The sequence below is a fragment of the Pararge aegeria genome, chromosome 9 (genome assembly GCF_905163445.1).
Source record: "Pararge aegeria chromosome 9, ilParAegt1.1, whole genome shotgun sequence".
Taxonomy (NCBI): Eukaryota; Metazoa; Arthropoda; class Insecta; order Lepidoptera; family Nymphalidae; genus Pararge; species Pararge aegeria.
The window spans coordinates 12,481,265-12,503,027 of NC_053188.1; the positions used below are offsets into that span (position 1 = coordinate 12,481,265).

Consider the following 21,763-nt stretch of genomic DNA (forward strand, 5'->3'; position numbering starts at 1 on the left):
AATATCTAGGGGAATACTCTGTGATAGGTTCACAGAGTATTCCTAATAAATAGTTATACCGTTAGTTTGTGGCTAACTTTATTTTCTGTGTGTTTACTGTTTGACGAATGACGTTTATGTTTATAAGGTTCTGAAATGTGATTGAGAAATGGGAAGTGGTTAGGGGTAGTTATTTATTAATTTGCATTTAAGTTATAAAAATTATCAAATTGAAATAAAACGCAGCTACTTTTAACCTGTACTTATTCCGAAATAATTATGTCACAAAAGTAAGTAAACTTTCATAGAGAACGAGAAATTTATGTTTCACCTATTTCATTCATAATTTTTTATTACAGTATAAAAATTTTGCCTGGTGCAACGGTGTGTGAGGATTGTACACTTGAAGGTGATATTACTATTGGCGGAGGCACAGTGATTCACCCAAGAGTAACAATTATTGCAGAGGGAGGTCCTATTATTATAGCTGAGTATTGCATTATTGAAGAATACTCCACAATAATCCACAAGTAAGAAATTAGTATGAATCTTATCATAGAAATGCAATATATTTATAATTCTTATATAGGCAATATTCTTATTATTGTTGTTCTATACCTATATGATTTTCCTCATCCTACACAAAAAAAAACATCTGTAACACTGCAAATCAAATTACTAATGTTTAGTATATTCTATTTTGATTAATGTTTATTATATTTTTAGGAAAAGTGATAAACAAGAGAGTCCTCCAAAACCACTTTTTATTGGAGCTCACAATGTATTTGAAGTTGGATGCAAATTAGAATCACCATTTGGACATATTGGTGAAAGCAATGTTTTTGAATGCAAATCATATGTAGGTGTTGATGTGAAAATTGGCAGTGGATGTGTTATAGGTAATTTTCTCATTAAAATTTATTAGCCTGTTATTTTTATATTTTATAACTTTTTTTTAAACAGGATCCAATTTTAAATCCTCGGCTTTCACATCTAACTTTCCAGATTTATAAAAACTTATAATTTTGAGAAATTAAATATCACTTTAACAGTGAAGAAAAGAACGGTGAGGAAACCTTCATGCCCGATAGTTAGCCATATTATTCTCATTTGATTATGAAGACCAATCTGATGCCATTTTAAAATAATATTGTCCAATCTCTAATGCATGTATTTTTCAGGAGCAGCATGTCAATTAATAGTCCCTCAGTCGTTACAAGACAACACTGTTATTTGGGGTTCAGAACACCACAGCAGAGAAGCATTAGAGAAGCAACCATCACAACTTTTACAACTTGATTTTCTCAGCAAAGTTATGCCTAACTATCACCGGCTAAGAAAACCAAATTTACATAAGCGCCAACCTTCAAGACAATCTCAAGAAGGTGCAAAAGTGTAAAGCTACAAATATTAAAAGATGTACATTATATATCAATTGCTTAAGCTTATTTATCATATGTTATAAGCTTTTGAAGAAAAAGTTACTAGATTATGAAATCTAGCCAGTCTAGTTTTATGTCTGCAGCCACAGTGTGAGCCCTATAGGTTGTTGATTTTATGAAATTATACATACTTTCATAGATCCAGTTATTATGCTGTAATTAGAGAAATACAGACATATTTGTGTACAAAAATTTTTTTTTTTATAAGAAGGTCCCTTTTGCAATTATACCTTTTATTGTATTTATTAAACACCAAGATAAAAAAGTACCTCCACACTAACCTAGAATAATATGTTGATATTGATGAGTATATAGATTCTTTATTAATAAATGTAGGCCAGCTGAAAAATGTTTTCAGATATAAACCAATGTTTCAATTTTTTTTTTCTTTAAGTTTCATTTAATCCATCAATAAATTAAATTTACTAAAAATGCCTTTATTATTTCAGTAAAATATACTCACAGAATACCTGTATTCTTAGCTTCTACTCTATTTATCTTACTTTACTTTTACAGTCAGACAAAAAAATGAAATTGTGGAGAGTGTAAGTAAATATAAATTAGCATTTTCATATGAGTGGTTGTTGGTTGATAGACATTTCACGCCCACCGCTTTTTTGTCTGACGTACTGGTACATACATGGTACATATTTTTTAGTGATATTGTCAGTTAATATAGGTACATACTTAATTTAATATATTTAAATATCACTTGCTTTAAACGGTGAAGAAACCTGCATGCCCGAGAGTTCCCATAAAGTTCTCAACGGCGTGTGAACTCTCCTTGGCCAGTGTGGTAGACTACGGCCTACACCATTCTCATTCTGAGAGAAGACACGTGCCCTGTAATTGTCTGTAATGGGTTGATGATTGTGACGATCATGTATGAAAGAATGTATAAATTACATAAATATATTAAGATAATACACACATCGCCATCTAGCCCCAAAGTTAGCGTAGTTTGTGTTATGGCCTAAGATAACCGATGAATAATTTATGACTTATATACATATAATATAAATATAAACACTTGAACACAATGCTCATCGCAAAAACTCTTTCCAGTTGTGGGAAGCGAACCCACGGCCTGGGACTCAGAAAGTAGGGTCACTGCCCACTGCGCTAATCAGACGTCAAAAGTAGTTCGGCGTAATCGGCTTTTTAGAATTAATTTTTTACTTTTACTTGCTTTAACGGTGACGGAAACCTTCATGCCTGAGATGTCTTCATAATGTTTTCGAGGAATGTGAAGACCATAAATAATATAGGTATTTATTATTATATTAATATCAGGAATCTGAAAAAAAATCTGTAAGGAAAATCGAACTATCATAATTTAGTCACTATGTGTTGAAAAATTTAATAAGATCACCGATTTGAATAATAATACAATACTAATGTTACATTCGTATTGTAGTATTCATTCTTATTCAAAGAAATAGTTGTATCAAGGTTATCTTGTTTTGTAGTTTAATTTGGAGCTATTGGCTGTTATAAAACTGAAATAATCTCAAAAGTACATGTAAAGAGGATATAAACACTACACTGACAGACAATCTAATGTATATATACTCAAAGTAGTGAATCCTGATTGCCTTCTATAATCTGTGTGACAGACAACAGTCAACACAAAGTCAAGTCAATGGCGATAACATTATTGTTCATTTTGTTTGTGTGTGATTTTGTAAATCTGATTAAAGTAACAAAACAATAAATTAATGATGTGCATTGCTATTCGTTCTGATATTATTTCATGGCATTTGTAATGAGATCTCGACCATAGTCTATCGTAGATCGTAATTGAATAATAACTACAAACTGGTTCAAACTTTCCTACCTCTACACATTAAAGTTTTACACATTTATTGAGAATAGAGCAATATTTTAGATGACCGCGTGAGGATAATTTTGTGTTCCAGCGTCAGATTTAACCGTGTATATAACTTTATGCGTTGATACTTTATTTTAAAATAAAACAAAAATTATCGTGTAGTACCGACGCCATGTTGTTATTTACTCTTTAATTTTTACGGAGATTTGTTATGGGTTTTGTTTTGTGAATAAAAAAGTGCGTGAGCATGTTGGAAAATGTTCCTATACACGGAAGCCGAAGTGACATCAAGAGCAAGCCGCCTACCCATCAAAGAAACCTTAGCTTGGATTTTAGGTAAGTGTTCATGAAACGTATAAACCCCAATATGACTAATATAATCTTATCAGCCTAATTAATACATAAAACTCTTACGGTATAACTATCAAACATCTATGTATTTATAAGTATCACAGTATTTTTACTAGATAAATTCAAATTATATTATAAACAAAGGTTTCTTTTTTATTATTCACTAGCGGTTGCCAGTGACTTTTACGTGATATCAAGAAAAATCTCCACGATAGCTTTCAACTGTCCCCTGGAAACACTACCTGAAGCAAATACCTGGTGTCCCCTCATTATCGGTTCATTTTGGTAACATATAACACAAGTGTCAGAAGGTTACATATATACCCAAAAGACTCACTTTCACATTTATTATACTTTTGTAGATTTAATTTTAAAGATTGATGAAATTATCATTAACCAAGATTTAGGCGAGTATTTAGCCAGTGACAACATATTTTAGTGGACTGTTTAGTTTTGATCCCTGCTTGTCTCATAAGAGGAAAGAGTCGGGGTTAGGGAAATTCTCCAATGAAACAATTTTTTTCTGTTAAGAGTGGTGCTAGTTTTTTTTTTGCCTTAGGTGTGCTGGGTTTCTAAAATAAATAGTAATAAATGGCAGCAGGCTAACCTGTAAGGGAGTATGGTAGTCACCCCTAACCCCTAACGGGTTTCTACGCGACATTGCACTAGAATATAAAATTGCTTAACGGCACATCTATGACGGCAAAGGTGGTAATTAGCTACGGCCAACTGCCACCAGACAAAACTTGAGAAAATTCAGAAATTAAAAGTTCACAAATTGGCTCTGCCAGGATTCGAACCCAACCTCATAATTAATGCATACTTGACGTTTCAAAAGTGCTTATAAAGTAGGCCTACTTGAAATAAATGAATTTGAATTTGAATTTGAATTCACAGCTCTCACCATTGCTCTAGGGAGATAGTCAAAAAATAATGTAAGGATTACAATTTAGAATGACTTCTATTTGGTATGTAATTTGTTTTTGGATTCTAATGTTTAATAATCTTGTAGATATCATGTTAGTTCTGTGATGAAGATGATTTGTGTACATTAAAATTATAAGTCCACAGCCATTTTAAGACCATTACTTAATAATAAATTACACTAATAACTATGTAAACAAAAACATACAAATTTGTTTTTGATATATAAACTATTTGTACCAAAATTATCAGCTTATAATGTAATTTAATGATGGCTCATTAAATGTTTTATTTGGTATTTACTAAGCCTCATGTTAAATTAAGGGTCAGCTAATGTTACATAATGATGCTAGAAGTGCTATATTGGTCATAAGTTATGTATGACATGCGAGGCGGTATTGTGTTGAAGGTGAGAGTTATAAGAGCAACAATTTAGAGTTTTATGAATAATGCCCAATGCACACGTGTTTCATACGCGATTTTTCAACACACCTAAAAGGAAAAAACAGACTTGCAATTCAAATAAATTACCAGGTATTTTTGTTGTTTTTCTATGGTATGAAAGATTGTAAGCAAGGTATTTTTTCTTTCTAGAATTTGACCTTTGGTGGCATCAGACACTCCTCTTTGGTTAAGAATTCCAAATTAAAATTTATACAGCTATTACTACTCATGCTTTTGTGTTTTGGAAACTAATTAATTTGTTAAACTAATTAACTCTATTGGTTATTTTCTTGGTTAGTTTCAAATTGGAAAACATGAAATATCGCGTAATTTACCAGTACAAGTTCCATCGTGGCACCAGTGGATACATGATGCGTGGGGCGGCGGTGTCGCAAGAGAAAACACAGTGCGTTTTTGGTTTCAACGATTTCGTTCTGGATAGGTGTCAGTGATAAAACTGTTTTAATCCACTTTGGAAGGTGAAAAAAGCTTGAAAGGTCGGTAGCTCATGAATTGAGTACAGCAAACCGACAAACGCGCGTCGACTACTATGTTACATTGCTCAACCGGCACAATAATGAGGGGATTTTAAATCGAATTATTATATACGCTCATTGCAATGGCTGGTGAATCCTCCAAACCTTTTTAAACAGATTACAATTATATTTTTCGAAATTTGGATAACTTCCAAGGGAAAAATTTTACTGCGATGGGAAAGTCCAAAGCGCCTTCAAAGATTGTATTGATTGCCGTCCGATCGTTTTTTTTTTTTTTTTAGTAAAGGGTACTATTAACTACCTATGAGATGGCAAAAGAGCATAAACAGCAATAGTATATGCTTTGGTAAAATAAATATATTATTTTAAAAAAAATGTGTGTTCACTTAAAAAAGGCTAATTTATATATATGTAAGGATCTAATATTATACTTATAGAAATAAATTTATTCTGGTCAAAAACAAATATTTGGAGGATGCTGTTGCGAGAGTAACGTAATATATGTCACAAGAAGGACATAAGCGCCCTGATAACGGCAAGGAAATGTCGAATCCTCCCCGCCTTTCCGTTCCCCGGCAACAGCTAGTAATTATATATTTTAATGATTGTACCGATTTTACAGCCCACGGATATCTCGGAAACGCTAATAAATTATATTATTAAGGGAGTAAGTTGTTCTTGCATATATCACTTTCTATGATGTGTGAGAAGTAAATTGTTTTACGCGGCTGCAATTTTGGATTAATATTATTTGGATCTCCTTAAAAGTTTCTTTGACTCTGTATTAACTATTAAAACTACTCTAATAAGCACACTATATCAAATTTGGAGCCTTGCATAACAAATTAGTTTTATTTGTATAGATGTAGCGCATTCTTTGAGATCAGGTGAATGGACCGAACTGAAAGTAAAAGTGGCCAGCGCACAGTCCAACTGCGGAAAGCAACACCTGATTTCCTGCCATTCTGACGTACCTACACAAAATCTGCATTTTAACTATTAGTACCTATAAATAATATTTATAATACAAGGATGCAAATTTTATAATCTCGAAGCCATATTTATTTCGTGTTTATAATTTCAGAGAATAGTTTAACACAAGAATAAATTTTATAGAATACTTTACTAGCTTATGAAAATATTATTCGTATCATTTCTTAAGATATACATAGCAAAATAAAGAAAGTAAACTCTATTTTGCACTAAGAACACCTTATAATAATAAACAGATTTAGCTCAACACTACTACTTTTTTTTATTGATTTAATGTATATTTAGTATGCATAATTACATAATTAGAAAAAAGCATTCTGCTTTCCTTCTCTTTATAAACTGGAAAATTTCATACGGGGGGAGTATGAAAGTCCGCGCAATTTACATAAACAAAGTTTTTGCTTCACGTATTAATATATAGATAACGAATAATTTCTGAGTAGGTAAGCTTTTATGACAATTGCCGTGTTGCTGATCAATCAAAAACAATTGACTTTTAAAATAGAATGTAAGCGACCTCCATTAAGCCAATGTGCGGTGGACCGACCAAGGCCTTTTTCATTGTGATTTTATATGTTTAGCCGTTAGAACATTTCCAAAAATTCATACAGGGTCTTTGGTTATTTAACTAATAATGATGCCTATGCATCGCGTCTCATACAAACTGTTTTATAACTGAAGGTAATCCGTATGTTTGGCTTTTGGCTCTCACATCTTATATTAACGGAGTTTTACTCCAAAATAGTCTATAAATAAATTAATTAATTTATATACTAAGACAATACACATCGCCATCTAGTCCCAAAGTAAGCGTAGCTTGTGTTATGGTTACTAAGATAATTGATGAATAATTTTATGAGTAATATACATAAATACTTATAATATATAGATAAACACCCAGCCACTGAAAAAAAATCATGTTCATCACACAAGTCGCTGCCCACTGCGCCAATCGGCTATGAAGCAGACAAAGACCATAGAAATGCACCATGGTTGGAACCATGAACCCGGTCAGGTCTTAAAGTCAAACACGAGAGTTCGAACAAATAGTTACGTAAAGACCTTTAGTACTAGTTGAGTCCCTGGCAGGCCCTGTGAAGTGCTCCGCAGTTTATTGGCCTTATTTTTCCCACTTACCATCTGCCATAGTGGGCCATCTGCTCGGTCCTTCAATTAATACTATAAAAAAGTCTTGAGTTTGGATACACTAATAACGTTAACGCTGAGCTTGTAGCCAAAACAGCGTTTAGGACATTGTGCACATAATATTTCGTGGGCTAACCATTATAGTTAATTAACTATTATGACCCTGCCAGTGTCTATCAGTGGTGGCGTCCACGGAATGCAGCAAGCCGCGATCGCAATCTTTCCAATTACTCGGAACAGCTATTTCTATGGGTTCCATAGTAAATATAACTTTATTCGAATAATTAAATGTTACGTAATAACTGGATTATTTTTAAAATTTAATCGAAGAAATTTTTTATATCGATATGTAACCCAAACAGTTTTTTTTTTAATTTTTCTCTGTCGGTTCGCGCATTACGCAGAAAATACTGAGCAGATTTGAATGCAATTCTGTAGAGTAAGATTAACGATCGTATAGCACTACTCAATCACACATAGTTGATGCGGGTAAAACTGCGGGGCACAGCTAGTCGTTAATCAAACCATTATGGTCATTGATAATAAATTAATAAAGTTATTGCCCTCAGTCTATCAGTATTCCATTACTGGGTTAAGGCCTCCATCTCATACATGAGAGAGAGAGAGGGAGAGAGGTCTGAAAGATAATCCACGTTGTAGGGATGCAGTGATAATAACCGGGACCCACGGATTACTTTGCTTCCGTTGAATTGAATGCTCCCATTTAATTTTACAAAAATAAATATATTGAAACCTTGACTTAATTACGTTCACTGTCATAGGATACCTATTGGTATTAATATCAGATCCGCGTTACACATGTTTACAATACGACATTATCTTATTAATTATTATAATCACGTACCAACCTACCCCTATATAAAAAGCATAATAGATAATAATATAGAAATATAGTTACCTACCTTCCTTATCAATTTGATAAATGTTTTATTTATTTAGATAACTGCGAGAAGGACGTCTTTATATACAATACGATGCAGTTTAAATAATGAAAGAGATGTTTTGTTTGAGAAAGGTATGTCCTTGGATACTCTATTGGATTTGTTTGCACCATTATTCTAATGCTGATAAACTTAAAAGGATAAATTTACATTTTCCGGCTTCAGGGACATCACGCTAAAAATATTTTCGTTACGCTGCGATGCGTGCTTCATTCTCTGTGAAAAATCCTAGTTATATTCTTAGGACTTATAGCTTAGCTGTATTATCTTAAAATAACAGATGTATATGACCGTCTACCGTCCGTACCGTTTACCGTCCGAAAAAAAAGCATTATAATTCTAAAACAAATTTTAAGTAATAATAGGTATGTTATAACCAGTGATGTAAAAGTAAAGCGCATTTTTCATAATTTCCTAAAAGGACCAGGACTACTACAGTTAACGAAATGCCAAATTCAAAATTAATTTAATTCAATGAGGTCTACTTTATAAGCATTATTCAATCATTAAGTCTGTCAGTTTGTCATGACTTCAAAACCATGTGCAGCACAGAGTCCTGCCACGCGCATTGCATCTTTGTGAGAAACCAACCTAAGCCAATTGTTGTATCATTAATAGCTTTTAATAAAATAAATTAATGAGGTAATATCCACAGGTAATAAATAATATTTTGCGTTACCTAACGAATTACTCAGATAATGAGGATATTAGTAATTGGATTTTGACAAGTGACTTTCTTTCGTCTTCAACGGCGACCTAGTTAATTTACAATGTGGCAAAACGAACGAATAAAAGAGTAATTTTGTAGGAAATAATTTTTAATCGATCCATTAAGAAAAAGAAGAGAGAGTGCACTAAATTAAACGGTATTTGAACATTGCATAGAACTGGGACTTTAGATAGGCTAGATGCTTTCATCTATGCAGTCTTAAAGGCTGCCGATGTAAGAAGTCACACGAAAAATCACATGTAAGTCACATGTTATATTTGTTACCACAATACCGGAGTGCGATAGTACCAAATCACCTTTAGAGGCACACGAGGTCCTACCAACAGTTGGATAGGAGTAAAGTCCTTAAGTGGAATCCAACTTGATGACTTTACTCCGATAGATCGTTGTAATTCCCTGTATCCATCGCCTGATTGTCTTTCACTAGGGAGTAGATGGTATCATGCTTCGTCGTGTCGTGTGTGGCAGATGATCGGGTGAATCTGCGGAATCCTCTTTCAACCGGTGCGCTAATTTTATCACAAATCCTCGCAGAAGGATGCCAGGTAGAGCCGTCTTGTCCCATAGAACTATATCCGCAAAACCTACACGTGACTCCGAACGAGAAACAGACTTAGAAACGTCGCACTGAGCATGTCTTGCCCCCCAGAGTGCGATAAGGACAGCTGCAACTGAGATCGATTTTACCAATAAAACTTGCGTTAAAAGACGAGAACGACGTTTCATATTCCACGGTTTTCTCATCCTACACTGAACGGATTCAATTATTTTTAGCATGAACATTTTAAGACAGATTGCGTCTCGTTTTTCTTTCACATTATTTATTTTTCATATTTATCTTTGAGTCCTCTGAAAGATAAATATGAAATCCTCTATTGGTAATTTTAGAGGATCAGATTATCAAAAGTATTAAGCTTTCCAAAAAAAATAAATGCTATCTTGAGATATTATCCAGGACGTAAATAGGGGAATACGTTTTTATGGAGAGTCCCGCCTATAGTTTCCTCGTAACCAAGCTACTATTATGTAATATTATATAGTTTCTAACAACGTTCTCATCATTCTAGAAAAGTGTGTGTGCGGGTGTGTACATCCTTCAATCACCAGTGACCTTAATGTGTGGGTGAACATTTCAATTGTTAATGCTAATGTATGCTTTGTTAAAATCTTCTTAGTTTTACAATAATAAACATCGATCATCAATAGTCTACGACAGTCCACTGCTGGACTAAAGGCCTCTCGCTATGGGAGGGCCGGAGGAAGATTGGTGGACACTGTAATCTGATCTCCATTACCACACGTTAAAATAATACTGTCTATATATAATCTAAGTAAAGAAATAACTAATAGGTACTTATACCATAACGTAGACCAATTTCACAAGCGTTTTGAGGACACAATGGACGGAAATCATCAATCAGCATTCTCAGTTCTCACCCACGGGTAGGGGTTCACTCTTAATAAACTCGTACACAAAAGACCTTTTAAACTAATTTCCATTTATCTATATCATGATTTCATATTTTACTTGCTGTACCCGGCCACGCTTCGCTGTGGCTCAGTCTGATATTAATTCCCGCTACTGTGGGAACTCAGTAAATTGTTTAATAATTTCAAATTAAGGCTTAAAGTAACATACGGATGCTGAACTTTTATATGCACCTATTATAATCTCTTTACACATATACAAGGCTGGTTAGAAAGGGGCCATACTGATAACAAAAATCGTTTGTTAGAAGACTTTTTACTAGGAGTCTACTTTTTCTTTCTTTTTACTTTGTCGTAACAAATATGCAGTGCCAACCATAACGTCTGCATCAGCATGTTAACCGAGTCGGTCCGTGGGTTTTTGTTGGGATTTCCATATTCCACAGTCTTCTGTTTGCCGGCTTCCTGGTTTCGTCCGTAATCAGTTTACCTATTCTAGCCCCTCTGAATTTTAACGCCCGCGTAATCAAAATAAAGATTATCCATTATTGAATTTTAAAGTATATAAATAAAAAATAATTCTTAAAGTCTGTTAGCGATGGCGGAGATATACCTAATAATAAAGGGACCTAATTTCTTAAACTCGGTCGAAACTCACAAAAAGAACATGATATGAGTACTAATCAGTAATCACCATGTTTCGGAAACCCCGGTTTGCGTAAGACTTATATCGAGCAAGGTCTTAAAAATAAGAAACATCTGTGAACCATCCGGTAAACCAATTTTAGAGTCATTTAAGTAAATAAAAATAATACATTAAGACATTTATGTACAAATGTGGCAATGATTTCCATCAATTTTAGTGACCCCGGTTTTAAGTAATTTAATCTTTTAAAAGCTTTATCTGATAAGATAAGTTCATAATATTTAATTTAATTATTTTAGCGGTTAAAACTTTTAAAAAGTAATTTCGAAAGTTTATTCTCATGATTTCAAGTGATTTAAAGTGTCGGATTATATACAGGAAAAATAGATTATATTTCATTACTTTTTTTTTTTGTTTTTTAATTATGGTATAAACTTTTATGGTATGGTATATTTGTGTACATATTTGTTTATTTGTGGTACAAACATCACCAATGTTATTTTTGGTTAGTCAACAACAGAGCAAAAATTTTAAAAATATACAAAATATAACGCATGAAAGAATCGTTAGAGTCTAAATGCTTCAAATGTATTCATATTGTGACGTCACTGCAGTTATCGCCCCCCTCTTGTCAAACTTTGTTGAGCTCTCAATTTTAAAAGTGTGACGTATTTTATGGATGGCCCCATTGATATAAATCTATAATTGAAGTCGTCTGATGACCCCCAACGTGCGTTTAGAAGTTTAGCTTCTTCTAAAACCCATTTGATCGGTGACACTCAATACTTTATTTTTGGTTTCGTTATATCATTCGGCGGTTTTAGTCGTGATTGACGATTATTACTGCTCCGTTACGCATGCCAGTCGTTTCTCATTCTATTGTCTGCCCCATTGATATAAATCTATAATTGAAGTCGTCTGATGACCCCCAACGTGCGTTTAGAAGTTTAGCTTCTTCAAAAACCCATTTGATCGGTGACACTCAATATTTTATTTTTAGTTTCGTTATATCATTCGGCGGTTTTAGTCGTCATTGACGATTATTACTGCTCCGTTACGCATGCCAGTCGTTTCTCATTCTATTGTCTGCACAGGAAGAAAACTAATTGCCTGTTATTGCTGTTAGAGGAAATAACTTTTTTCTCTACTCACTGAGGTACATTGTTTCTAAGTGGGTACTTATAATATAGAGAGTCATGGCCACTAAAGCGCGTTACAAACCTTAAGTCTTGCTTACGCCCACGCCGCAAATATTGATGCATATTGTATAGTAATTATAACAAAACTGTACGTTTAGTATGATTAAATTATTCTGCAGGCCTTCTGTATGGATGTTATGAAATTTGGATGAATTTAAGTTGCTTTTAAGTTATGTTTAATACCGACCCTGGAAGAACACCCTCTGCATTCCAGTGGAAAGTGGTACCTTTTTTTTTGAATAATGTTATCTTTACACGTGCGTTGCTACACCAGCCGTTTCGGTATTTTGTTTTATAATGGTATTGTTTCTACGCTTGTTGCCAACGACCTATTGTGGTCGCTCAATGAATTCTTGCGTTTATTCATTCTACAATTATTTTGAAATATTTTAAACCAATACTTTAGTGACGCAATACATCGCAACACGTTTCTCATCGACGTCAGATTTAAAAAAAAAAATGTACGTACATTTTTCCTTTTATGTTATAAAACGTAAGTTTAATGAATTATCTTCAGAATTGTCAGGAGAAAGTTTTGTATGTAAGAAAATTTTAAAAAAGCCCGATAAAAAGTTAAAATTGCGATGATAATCGAATAATTCCCATCTATATAGTCACTCACCACGAAATCTCGGGAACCATAAGACTTAGAAACGTGAAACTTGGTAGGAATATTACTTTTGCTATGTAGAGGTCAGCTATGAATAGATTTTAAGAAATTCATTCCCCAAAGGGGATTGCGGGGGCGTTAACAATGAACAATTCCCGTTTTTAAACTATAGCTCCTATAGACTTCAAATTTGGTAGGAATCTTCTGTAAGAGGTGTAGAAATAGGCTATGAACAAATTTTACGATATCCCACCCCAAAGAAGATTGCGGGGGCGTTAACAATGAAAATTTTCAATTTCCAAGCGATAGTTCCTATAGACTCCAAATTTAGTGAGAGTATTCTATATGTAATATAAAAATGATCTTCGAGCGGATTTTACAATGAATCACCTCCAATAAGGTTCGCGGGGGTGGGTGTTAACAATAAAAAATTTCAATTTCGAAATATAGCTTCTAAAAATTCTAAATATGGTAGGAATCTTTTATTATTCACATAAAGAACATCTCAAAATGGATTTCAATAAAGTCTACTTCCGAAAGGAATTGCGGGGGTGGGTGTTAAAATCTAAAATTTTTATTTCTAACCTGTAACTTCTACAGACTCCAAATTTGGTGGGGATCTTCGTGTATGTATGGATATTCGTGTATTTCCTTACAACAATCGTCTTTTTGGCAGCGGAGAAAAAGTCATTGAGAGGTTTCAAAAACTTAACTTTACATGTAGCTATCCAATCAACGGACTAAGAATTTTACATTCATTTTACTTTTGCAGACTACATAACCGACGAATTCTTTTATTGCGGGATCGCGGAAATGTAACAGATTAAAATGAATGCATTTTCCAAGCACATGAGATGTGGAAAAAAAATTTAGTTATCTACTTATTCCAATAGAATTCATAAAAAAACATGCACAATTAATCTTCTATAAAAAATTGATGTCACGGAGAAAATTTTAGTTAACAGAAAATTCGTCGCACTTGAACCTAGACAGATTTCAACTTCACATATGAGACTTGCAATGACTTTAACTTAAACTTTCAATGCTCATTTCAAATTTTTTTCTTCATTTCAATTATTATTAATTTTTGGAAGAAAGGCACGGAAATGTTATAATGATTGCACATTGAAAGTTACAATGAATATTAGTGAGAAAAATCACCTGGATGAAAGATACAGGCTAAATCGATGGAATTTGGAATTTGAGTAAGTCTAAACAATATCGATGCTTACAGTTCTATCCGCGGGGCCTATTTATGTTCATACAAAAATAAAAAAAAGGAGAATAATAAAAATATGAAAAAAATAAATAAAAATGAAACATAAAATGTAATTTATTTCCTTTTTCAATTCGCCCAGCGAAGCGGGCTGGAAACGGCTAGTAGATATATATATACATTTTATTGGTAAAGCTGAAGGGTCTGGTTAAACGAGTAGTGGCTGATTGTTTCCAGTATTTGTCTCGATAAGTCTCTAGAATTCCAGGTCCGCTTCAAATCTATACTAATATTATGAAATTGAAGAGTATGTTTGTTTGTTTATCTTATATCTTTAAACGAGCAATTCTTGTATATATATAATTGGAATCTCTGAATCGGCTCCAATGATTTTCATGAAATTTAGTATACAAGGGGTTTTGGGGGCGATATATCAATCTAGCTAGGAAGTATATCGGAATTGTTGTTTCTTTAAAGTTCTATAAAACAGTTCGCGACAACATACGAAAATTTTCTTAAGTCGGCTCATTCGCGGACGAAGTCGCGAGGGTCCGCTAGTTTGCTTAAACGCCCTAATCTCAGAAACTACTGGTTTGAATTAGTAATATATATTTGCATTGGATAGTTCCAATCATCGAGTAGGTCTATAAGGCTACAACATCACGCTACGATAGGAGCTGATCATCAATGAAAAGGTTACAAAAAAGGGAAAAATTATTTCTTTTGTGATGATCTGTTACGTGCGATGCGTAAACGGTTAAAGTTACACTATTGTTCCTGTTCAAAAGAAAAAAAAGTCCGTGCCAATATTGATATATCTTTATTTTAAGGTTCACTCATACGAAGTTGCGTGGGACCGCTTGTTTAATTTAGACATATCTTTGTTTTAAAACAATAATCAATTGTTTATATGTAACCGTTAGTTTTCCCGCAGTCTATGAATTTTTAGAGAATCAAATCTATCTATTCAAAATCAAAATTTCGCAAAGATAGTTTATGTTAGCTATGAAGCCTCGCATAGGTAATCAAGACTATATTTCTTAGCTACCTGGGAACTTTTAAACTAGTGCTTTTCCGGGATAATAAGCATAATTTAGGCTTTCAATTCAAAAGCAACCTTCACATCTGCGATTGTATCTTCGAACGTCACAATGCCGCGGCAGGTGACGCGAGTAGCCAACCAGCTGCCTACGTAACAGCAGCTGTACCAACAAACGCGCAGACCCAAATGTGCTTCGATTTAAAGTCGATTTTATTATTCAAATGTATTTACCAAAGCTTGAAGGAAATATCAAATATCAATTTTAAAATGCATATAAAAATTTCGACAGGATTATGAACCTGCGACCCTCAGGCAATCGCGGCCTGAGCCTTATACCACTGAGCTACGGCTCTCATAGCACTGATGCCGAAATTATTATGCTTTTATAATTACGATCATACACTATATACCTATGACAGCGTAATGTATATTAGTGTGATGTCAAGAAGTGAATTGTTATATAATTGACAGTTTGCTAGGGAAATAGTCATGAGTTATTGCTTTACATTCAAAACACTATAAAAGTGACAGATTTATTGATTTTAACGCTATATTTTAAAACATTCAACAAATAACCATCACAAACAATCACAACAGAAACATTCATAACAGTAACTGGACACTTTTTCAGCTAGATTGCATATAGAACTGCATATCAATGCATTATTAATTAATATTTTATAAAACTTAAACTGCCCGTGGCTTCGTTCGTTCACACTGTATCCCTACCTAATTCCTTACTAATGGTTTAAACGTATGTTGCTCCCTGAAAGTTTCTAATTTTGATATATTCCATAGGAACCGTATATTTTTCTGAAATAAAAAATAGTCGTCGTCACTAAAACTGACTCTGTGCAAACATCCGTTGCTCTGTTGCTGCGTGAACGAAGCACAAACAAACAATAACACTCGCTTTTAATTATTAGTATAGATTCGCTCAGACAGCTTTTAAACTTTTTACTTATTTATTTAGTACTCGTTTAGTCGGTATTACTGCTATGTCTCTGGGATATTTGCTTGAAACATGCATTGCTGAATAAATGAAGGGATTGATTTTATTTAACACGTTTATCTTGCTCAGGCCTTAAAGATATTTGAAACAAACATTTCATATATTATGCATTTGATGATTGTTTGATACTGACGGCTTTGCTACGAGAATTAACTTAGGTGCAAAGCAATATAATTGCTTTGACTAGTGCGGCTTAAAACTGTGCATGGCTGCCATAAAAATTTTTAATCAAAAAGGATAGATAGAAACAAAATTCATTTGATAAAGATAATAGCTAGCAGTCTCTGGCAAGCAGGTCACGATCTATCTCGGGTCATCGGACCTTACAAGTTGTCAACTTGAAACATGAAACCAATTACCAACCCAACCGTACATTCGACAAATTAAACTTATTCCACTAAAAGCCTTCTTTGTTTCGTGTATTTTGTACCCAATAGGAATCTTGTACCTACTCGGATTTCAGAACGTTTTTAGATAAACTACTAACAGTTTCATCGTTTCGAATCTGCCTTTATTGCCACGTATCGTTTACCTACGAGAAATATACATTTCGAAAAGAGAAGTAAAGTTTAAGGTAATGAAAAGAACACTAGAAATGGTATGTATTATTCACTAATAAAATGTATTGCGTATGAATGAAAGCGTAGATCGCTCAAATTACTAAGTATAAGTATATAAAGTTTTTATAAAGTCGCTTTCTCGGGCTTTAATATTATCGGTCAATTGTTATAGGTATATCACAAGATTAGGCGACGTAGCTAGAATTACTAAACTTTCATGTTGATTGAGTAGTTGATAGTTTCTACGAATTTCTGATTTATAAAACGTCATTAGTAATATTTAACGCAATAATTTTTGTGTCATGTCAACCACCTCGAGGCTGTTTTACTCACAGGGTTATAGCCACATAATTGACCTGATTTACAATAAAATTAGGTCTTTCCTAAATGACTACAATCTCTTCACAAAAGCCTGTTTGTTAATGGTATAACTTTATTGAAATTCGAAATAAAAATAACAATTTATATTTAATTACACTTATTTGCTTTGAAGCATTTGAACTGTTCTTTATACAAAAGTAACACGTTGAATAACCTAGCTGATACATTAAACCAATATTTTAGATATTAATTGTCAAACCGTATGCATAAGTAAATTTAGACTCTTATCATTCTACTCAATCATCATCATCATAATCATCATCATATCAGCTGATGAACGCCCACAGCTGAACTGTAGTGATATCCAAATTCCACGGTCCTGTGCCACTGGCCTAAGTATAATGTCTCAACGCGGCCGCCCCAGAGAGCAAGGAATGAGTGTAGTGCGGGGAGCAGTCTGGACTATAGAGTCCTCCCTCTGCCCACGACGCCTGCGGTAGGCTGATTTGACTGCTTGCGTGCCGGTATGCTCAATGAGTATACAAAGAGGTGGATTCATTATATAATCACTATATACATATATAAATAATATGCCACTGCTGATCAGCGACACCCTGCTAATTTTGACGCAACCTGCCCGCCTTGTCTATTATTCTCTGATCTGGTCTTGGTTCTGGATTATGATGATTATTCACGATTATATTATATCTTGTATTACAAGTAAATAATAAAGTTGTAAACAAATTCTGATAACTAGACCGCGTTTGTTTTTGTTCAAAGCATCCTGTAGGAACCGTTTATTTAGGTGTAGTTCTACAGATATTCTTGTATAAAAAAACGGGTGTAGCGTACGCGATCGGAGGTCCTGCTTTGTCTCGCTCACACTCATTTGCTTATATGGGGCTTTTATTTTACTGCTCTCTCTCATAGAAATTTCAATGTATTTAGCAGAGACAATCTAGATTATTTAATAATTTAGTATGGAGATCAAATGCCAGATTGCGAGTTAGTGAAGATAACCAGCGAGCGAATTGAACTAGTTAACACTTGACAGATTCATTATTATTAATTAGTGACTACTTAGTTAGGAGTTTTTTATTGTTTTTTTGAGTTGAATAGTGCATTTTATAGTATTTTAGGTTTGTTTTCTTACAAATTATAGTAAATATTGTTAAATATGAGCTTAAATTGTGTGCAAATTGTTTCTGTGGCGAAATCAGAAAATAATTGGCGAACAACAGGTAAATTTATTTAATTTAAAAATTGTTTGTTGGTGTTGCATATTTTTTTTCTATTGAGAATAATGGTTGAAACGCGGCTGCGATACACGACACAAATTACCAGGCATCATAAAAATTAAAGAGAGCAGGACTTTTTCAAAGATTTCTTGATATTGTTTGTCATTTAGCACAACAAGAATGGTTACTTAGAGATCATGACGAGTTAAATTTGTCCTTTAGGTAACTGGGCTTGCTCAAATTCAAAACCCTAGGAACGCCACTGCTACCTCGTTGCCTTAAATTTTTAAACTCGTCATAACTTCTAAATGAAATGTCCGATTGGAATGAATTAAAAGTATTTTACTACCATACTCTTGATGATAAATTTATTTATCTTAATATAATATAAGATAATAAGAATTTATACTGCGATACTATTGCAACCCACTTATGTCCACACCTGCGATCTAATGAAATTTTAGAACACAAAAGCTGTTATTGCGCCTTAGCTATAATGGTTAGATATACTTCCTCGCGATCGTTTAAGTAGGTCATAATAAGAACTTTAGTCATTTATTTATTTATTTTTTAATTCAATTAGTACGTTTAACACCAATAACACTAATTAAATACATAGCAGATTAAATTATACAGATTAAAACGAGAACAAAAAAAAGAAAATACAAAAATATAAACTGAAACAAAAACATAATTATAACAATTCAATTAACTTTACAATAGTTTTACCTACTAGAAATTATATTATCTTCTCAAAAAATCAAAAAATAGTTAAGCCAAAAACATGGTGCTATTACATTTCTCACAGTACTGTAGGCAATGGTTAAAACGGTGTTCCAAGGATCCGCAAATATGTAGTACTTACAACATTTTTCATGTATCACCAATAGTTTCCTCAGCGCACGAGTAAATGAATTTTACAGGCAAAACGGCGCTACTTTGTGTTACATTATTGCAATTTTCTTCATAATCAGGATTCAGGATCTCCAATTATTTTTTTTATAATAATTACTTCGTATTACTATTAGTTAAACTTTCTTTTAGCCAAGAACTGGTAAAAATTGGACCAGTAAATTCGGAGCCTATTCGGCACAAACAAACAAAAATCTTCTTTATAATATTAGTAGTTAGATTTGGTAGAGTCATTGTAAATATACACACTTGTGGTTTCAAAAGTGTAGAGTAAGTCTCTCTAGACTTCAAATAAATGAATTTGGAATACTAGTTTAAAAGGAGATATTTTATACCAGAATTAGTATAATCCTTACTAACATTATTAATGCGAAAGTATATTTGTTTGTCAAAGGACAAAGGACATTCCTTGCTTTCCTTCCAAACTAAGCAACTAATCAATCAGCTTGGTTTTCGCATAAAGTTAGCTGAAGAGACGTAGAGCAACATAGGCTACTGTTTATTCCGAAAAAAAAACAAACGGTTCCACGGGATTTAAAAAAAATCGTATTAACCGCAGACGAAGTACGCGGGCAAAAGATAGAAGTGGTTGTGCTAAATTATCCCCTGGGCAGCTGTCAGATTTTTGCCTTTATATAGGCATACTATTATTACTTCAACACAAAATATTTTATTTATTTTTGCTTAACTACCAGTTTGGCGTTTATTACCGTATAAGTACCTAGTACACGATTTAGCTAAGTTAGGCCATTGATCAACCAAGCTTGCAATTAAAAAGCTGACGTTTATTTTTTGAGACTATGACTCATGCACATTTAAAATTATGAATAATTTATTATAAAATGGTCACAATTAGACTGGTGGGCGTACCAGACAAAACAGGTTCCTTTTTAGGGTTCCGCACACAAAGGGTTTCAACGGGACCCTATTACTAAGTCTCTCTAAGACGGACTCTGACGGTCATCGTAAGTTGTTAATTTGCAATTTTTCAGTTCTTACGCTCTTATAATCTTGAAGTAATTTAATTATATCTTGCTTACAGAAACGACGTGTCACTGTTTTTCTTTTGTTAACTATAATATATAGCTAAACTTGTGTGTGTAGGTAAGGCCTAGATCCAACAATAATAAATTATACGACCGAATCATCAATCACGGGTCAAACAATGCAGAGTATAATACATAATATAATAAGGCCTCGTCATACACCAAATATTGTATATGAAGGAACTAAAGCAGGGATTGCTTCTATGTTAATATATACATATGAATGATGCCCGGGCGGTTTGCGCTGATATAATGCCAGTGGGAGGAACTCTTTAAATTTTCCGAGATATCTCACGAGATGAGTTTGTTACCTTTTTTAAGCATTTACTGAACTAATAATTATTTACTACCCTACTGAATATACCCTTTGAACAACGTGAAATACTTGTGTGATAATAGATTCAATGGCACGAACGTCCCAAGATAGCGCTATTATAAAAATACTACCTTAGTCGCACACTCGATATATAATTAGCCCACAAAAGATATTTCTATTCACCTACTTTAACAATTTGCTCAGTATGTTTTTATTTATTTTTACTAAATAAATAATCACTAGTTTATTTTTCTCAATTAAATATAACAGTGTTTCATTAAGAGTAGCCATATAATTTTTCATTCGCATGATTATAATATCCCCTTTATATAATAATCGTAAGTACTTAGTTATTTATTATTGCAGTAATAAGAGTCGTTCAATGAAGGAAGTGTTAAGCTTTCACATAAAATGCACGAGTACAAATATCTGCATAAGTCTGCATATGTGCGATGTATCTCATGTTCGGGAGCGTATGGAAAAATACAACTTTCTCGTATCGTGTTACGTCTTATTTGTTCCTATTTACAAGTAAGATTAATTTTCTAGGAACATAAAAAAGCGGTTTTAGGAATTTGTTATTTCTTTTATAATCTTTACAGGGAATAGTGAATCTGGCGCTATCAATAATATCACACCGCGATATTTTTATACCTTATAGCTTTTTCCCGCGTTCTTCGTTCGCGTTTATTCCTCAAGTAGTGTTGCTAAAAATCGAATCGCTTGGTTGCTCAGTTAGAGCGAAAAGTATAGAAAAACCACCAAACACACTTTCGCAGTTATACTATTATATATTAGTATATGTATTATGTATGGATTTCGACTTCCTTTCGGGGTGCCGAGTTCGAATCCCAGCTTTAAGTGAAGGAAAACATCGTGAGTCCACCAATCCGCATTGGGCCAGCGTGGTGGACTAAA

General features: G+C 33.4%; 2 protein-coding genes across 3 annotated transcripts in view; both read left to right on the forward strand.

The window, feature by feature from the left end:
- The first annotated feature begins 96 nt into the window (after window positions 1-96).
- On the forward strand, window positions 97-1,814 carry LOC120626274 (dynactin subunit 6). Of its 2 annotated transcripts, XM_039893716.1 has the most exons (5): window positions 97-269; window positions 339-509; window positions 706-878; window positions 1,161-1,378; window positions 1,415-1,814. In XM_039893716.1, the coding sequence occupies exons 1-4, from the start codon at window positions 259-261 to the stop codon at window positions 1,376-1,378; spliced, it is 573 nt and encodes a 190-aa protein (XP_039749650.1). In that variant the 5' UTR covers window positions 97-258; the 3' UTR covers window positions 1,415-1,814. The 2 variants fall into 2 exon arrangements, with proteins under 2 accessions (XP_039749650.1, XP_039749649.1); XM_039893715.1 differs by having other exon boundaries at window positions 1,161-1,813.
- Window positions 1,815-3,070: 1,256 nt separating this feature from the next.
- The window catches only part of LOC120626147 (phosphatidylinositol 4-kinase beta), a 52,271-nt gene continuing 33,578 nt past the window's right edge, over window positions 3,071-21,763 (forward strand). The window contains exon 1 of the mRNA XM_039893466.1: window positions 3,071-3,588. Coding sequence (XP_039749400.1) covers window positions 3,500-3,588 — 89 coding nt within the window. The 5' untranslated portion in view covers window positions 3,071-3,499. The remainder of the gene's footprint in view (window positions 3,589-21,763) is intronic.

Coding starts and splice junctions, on each gene's coding strand:
- LOC120626274 (XM_039893716.1), top strand. Junction 510..705: donor TACTCCACAATAATCCACAA/GTAAGAAATTAG, acceptor TTATATTTTTAG/GAAAAGTGATAAACAAGAGA. Junction 879..1,160: donor TGGCAGTGGATGTGTTATAG/GTAATTTTCTCA, acceptor TGTATTTTTCAG/GAGCAGCATGTCAATTAATA.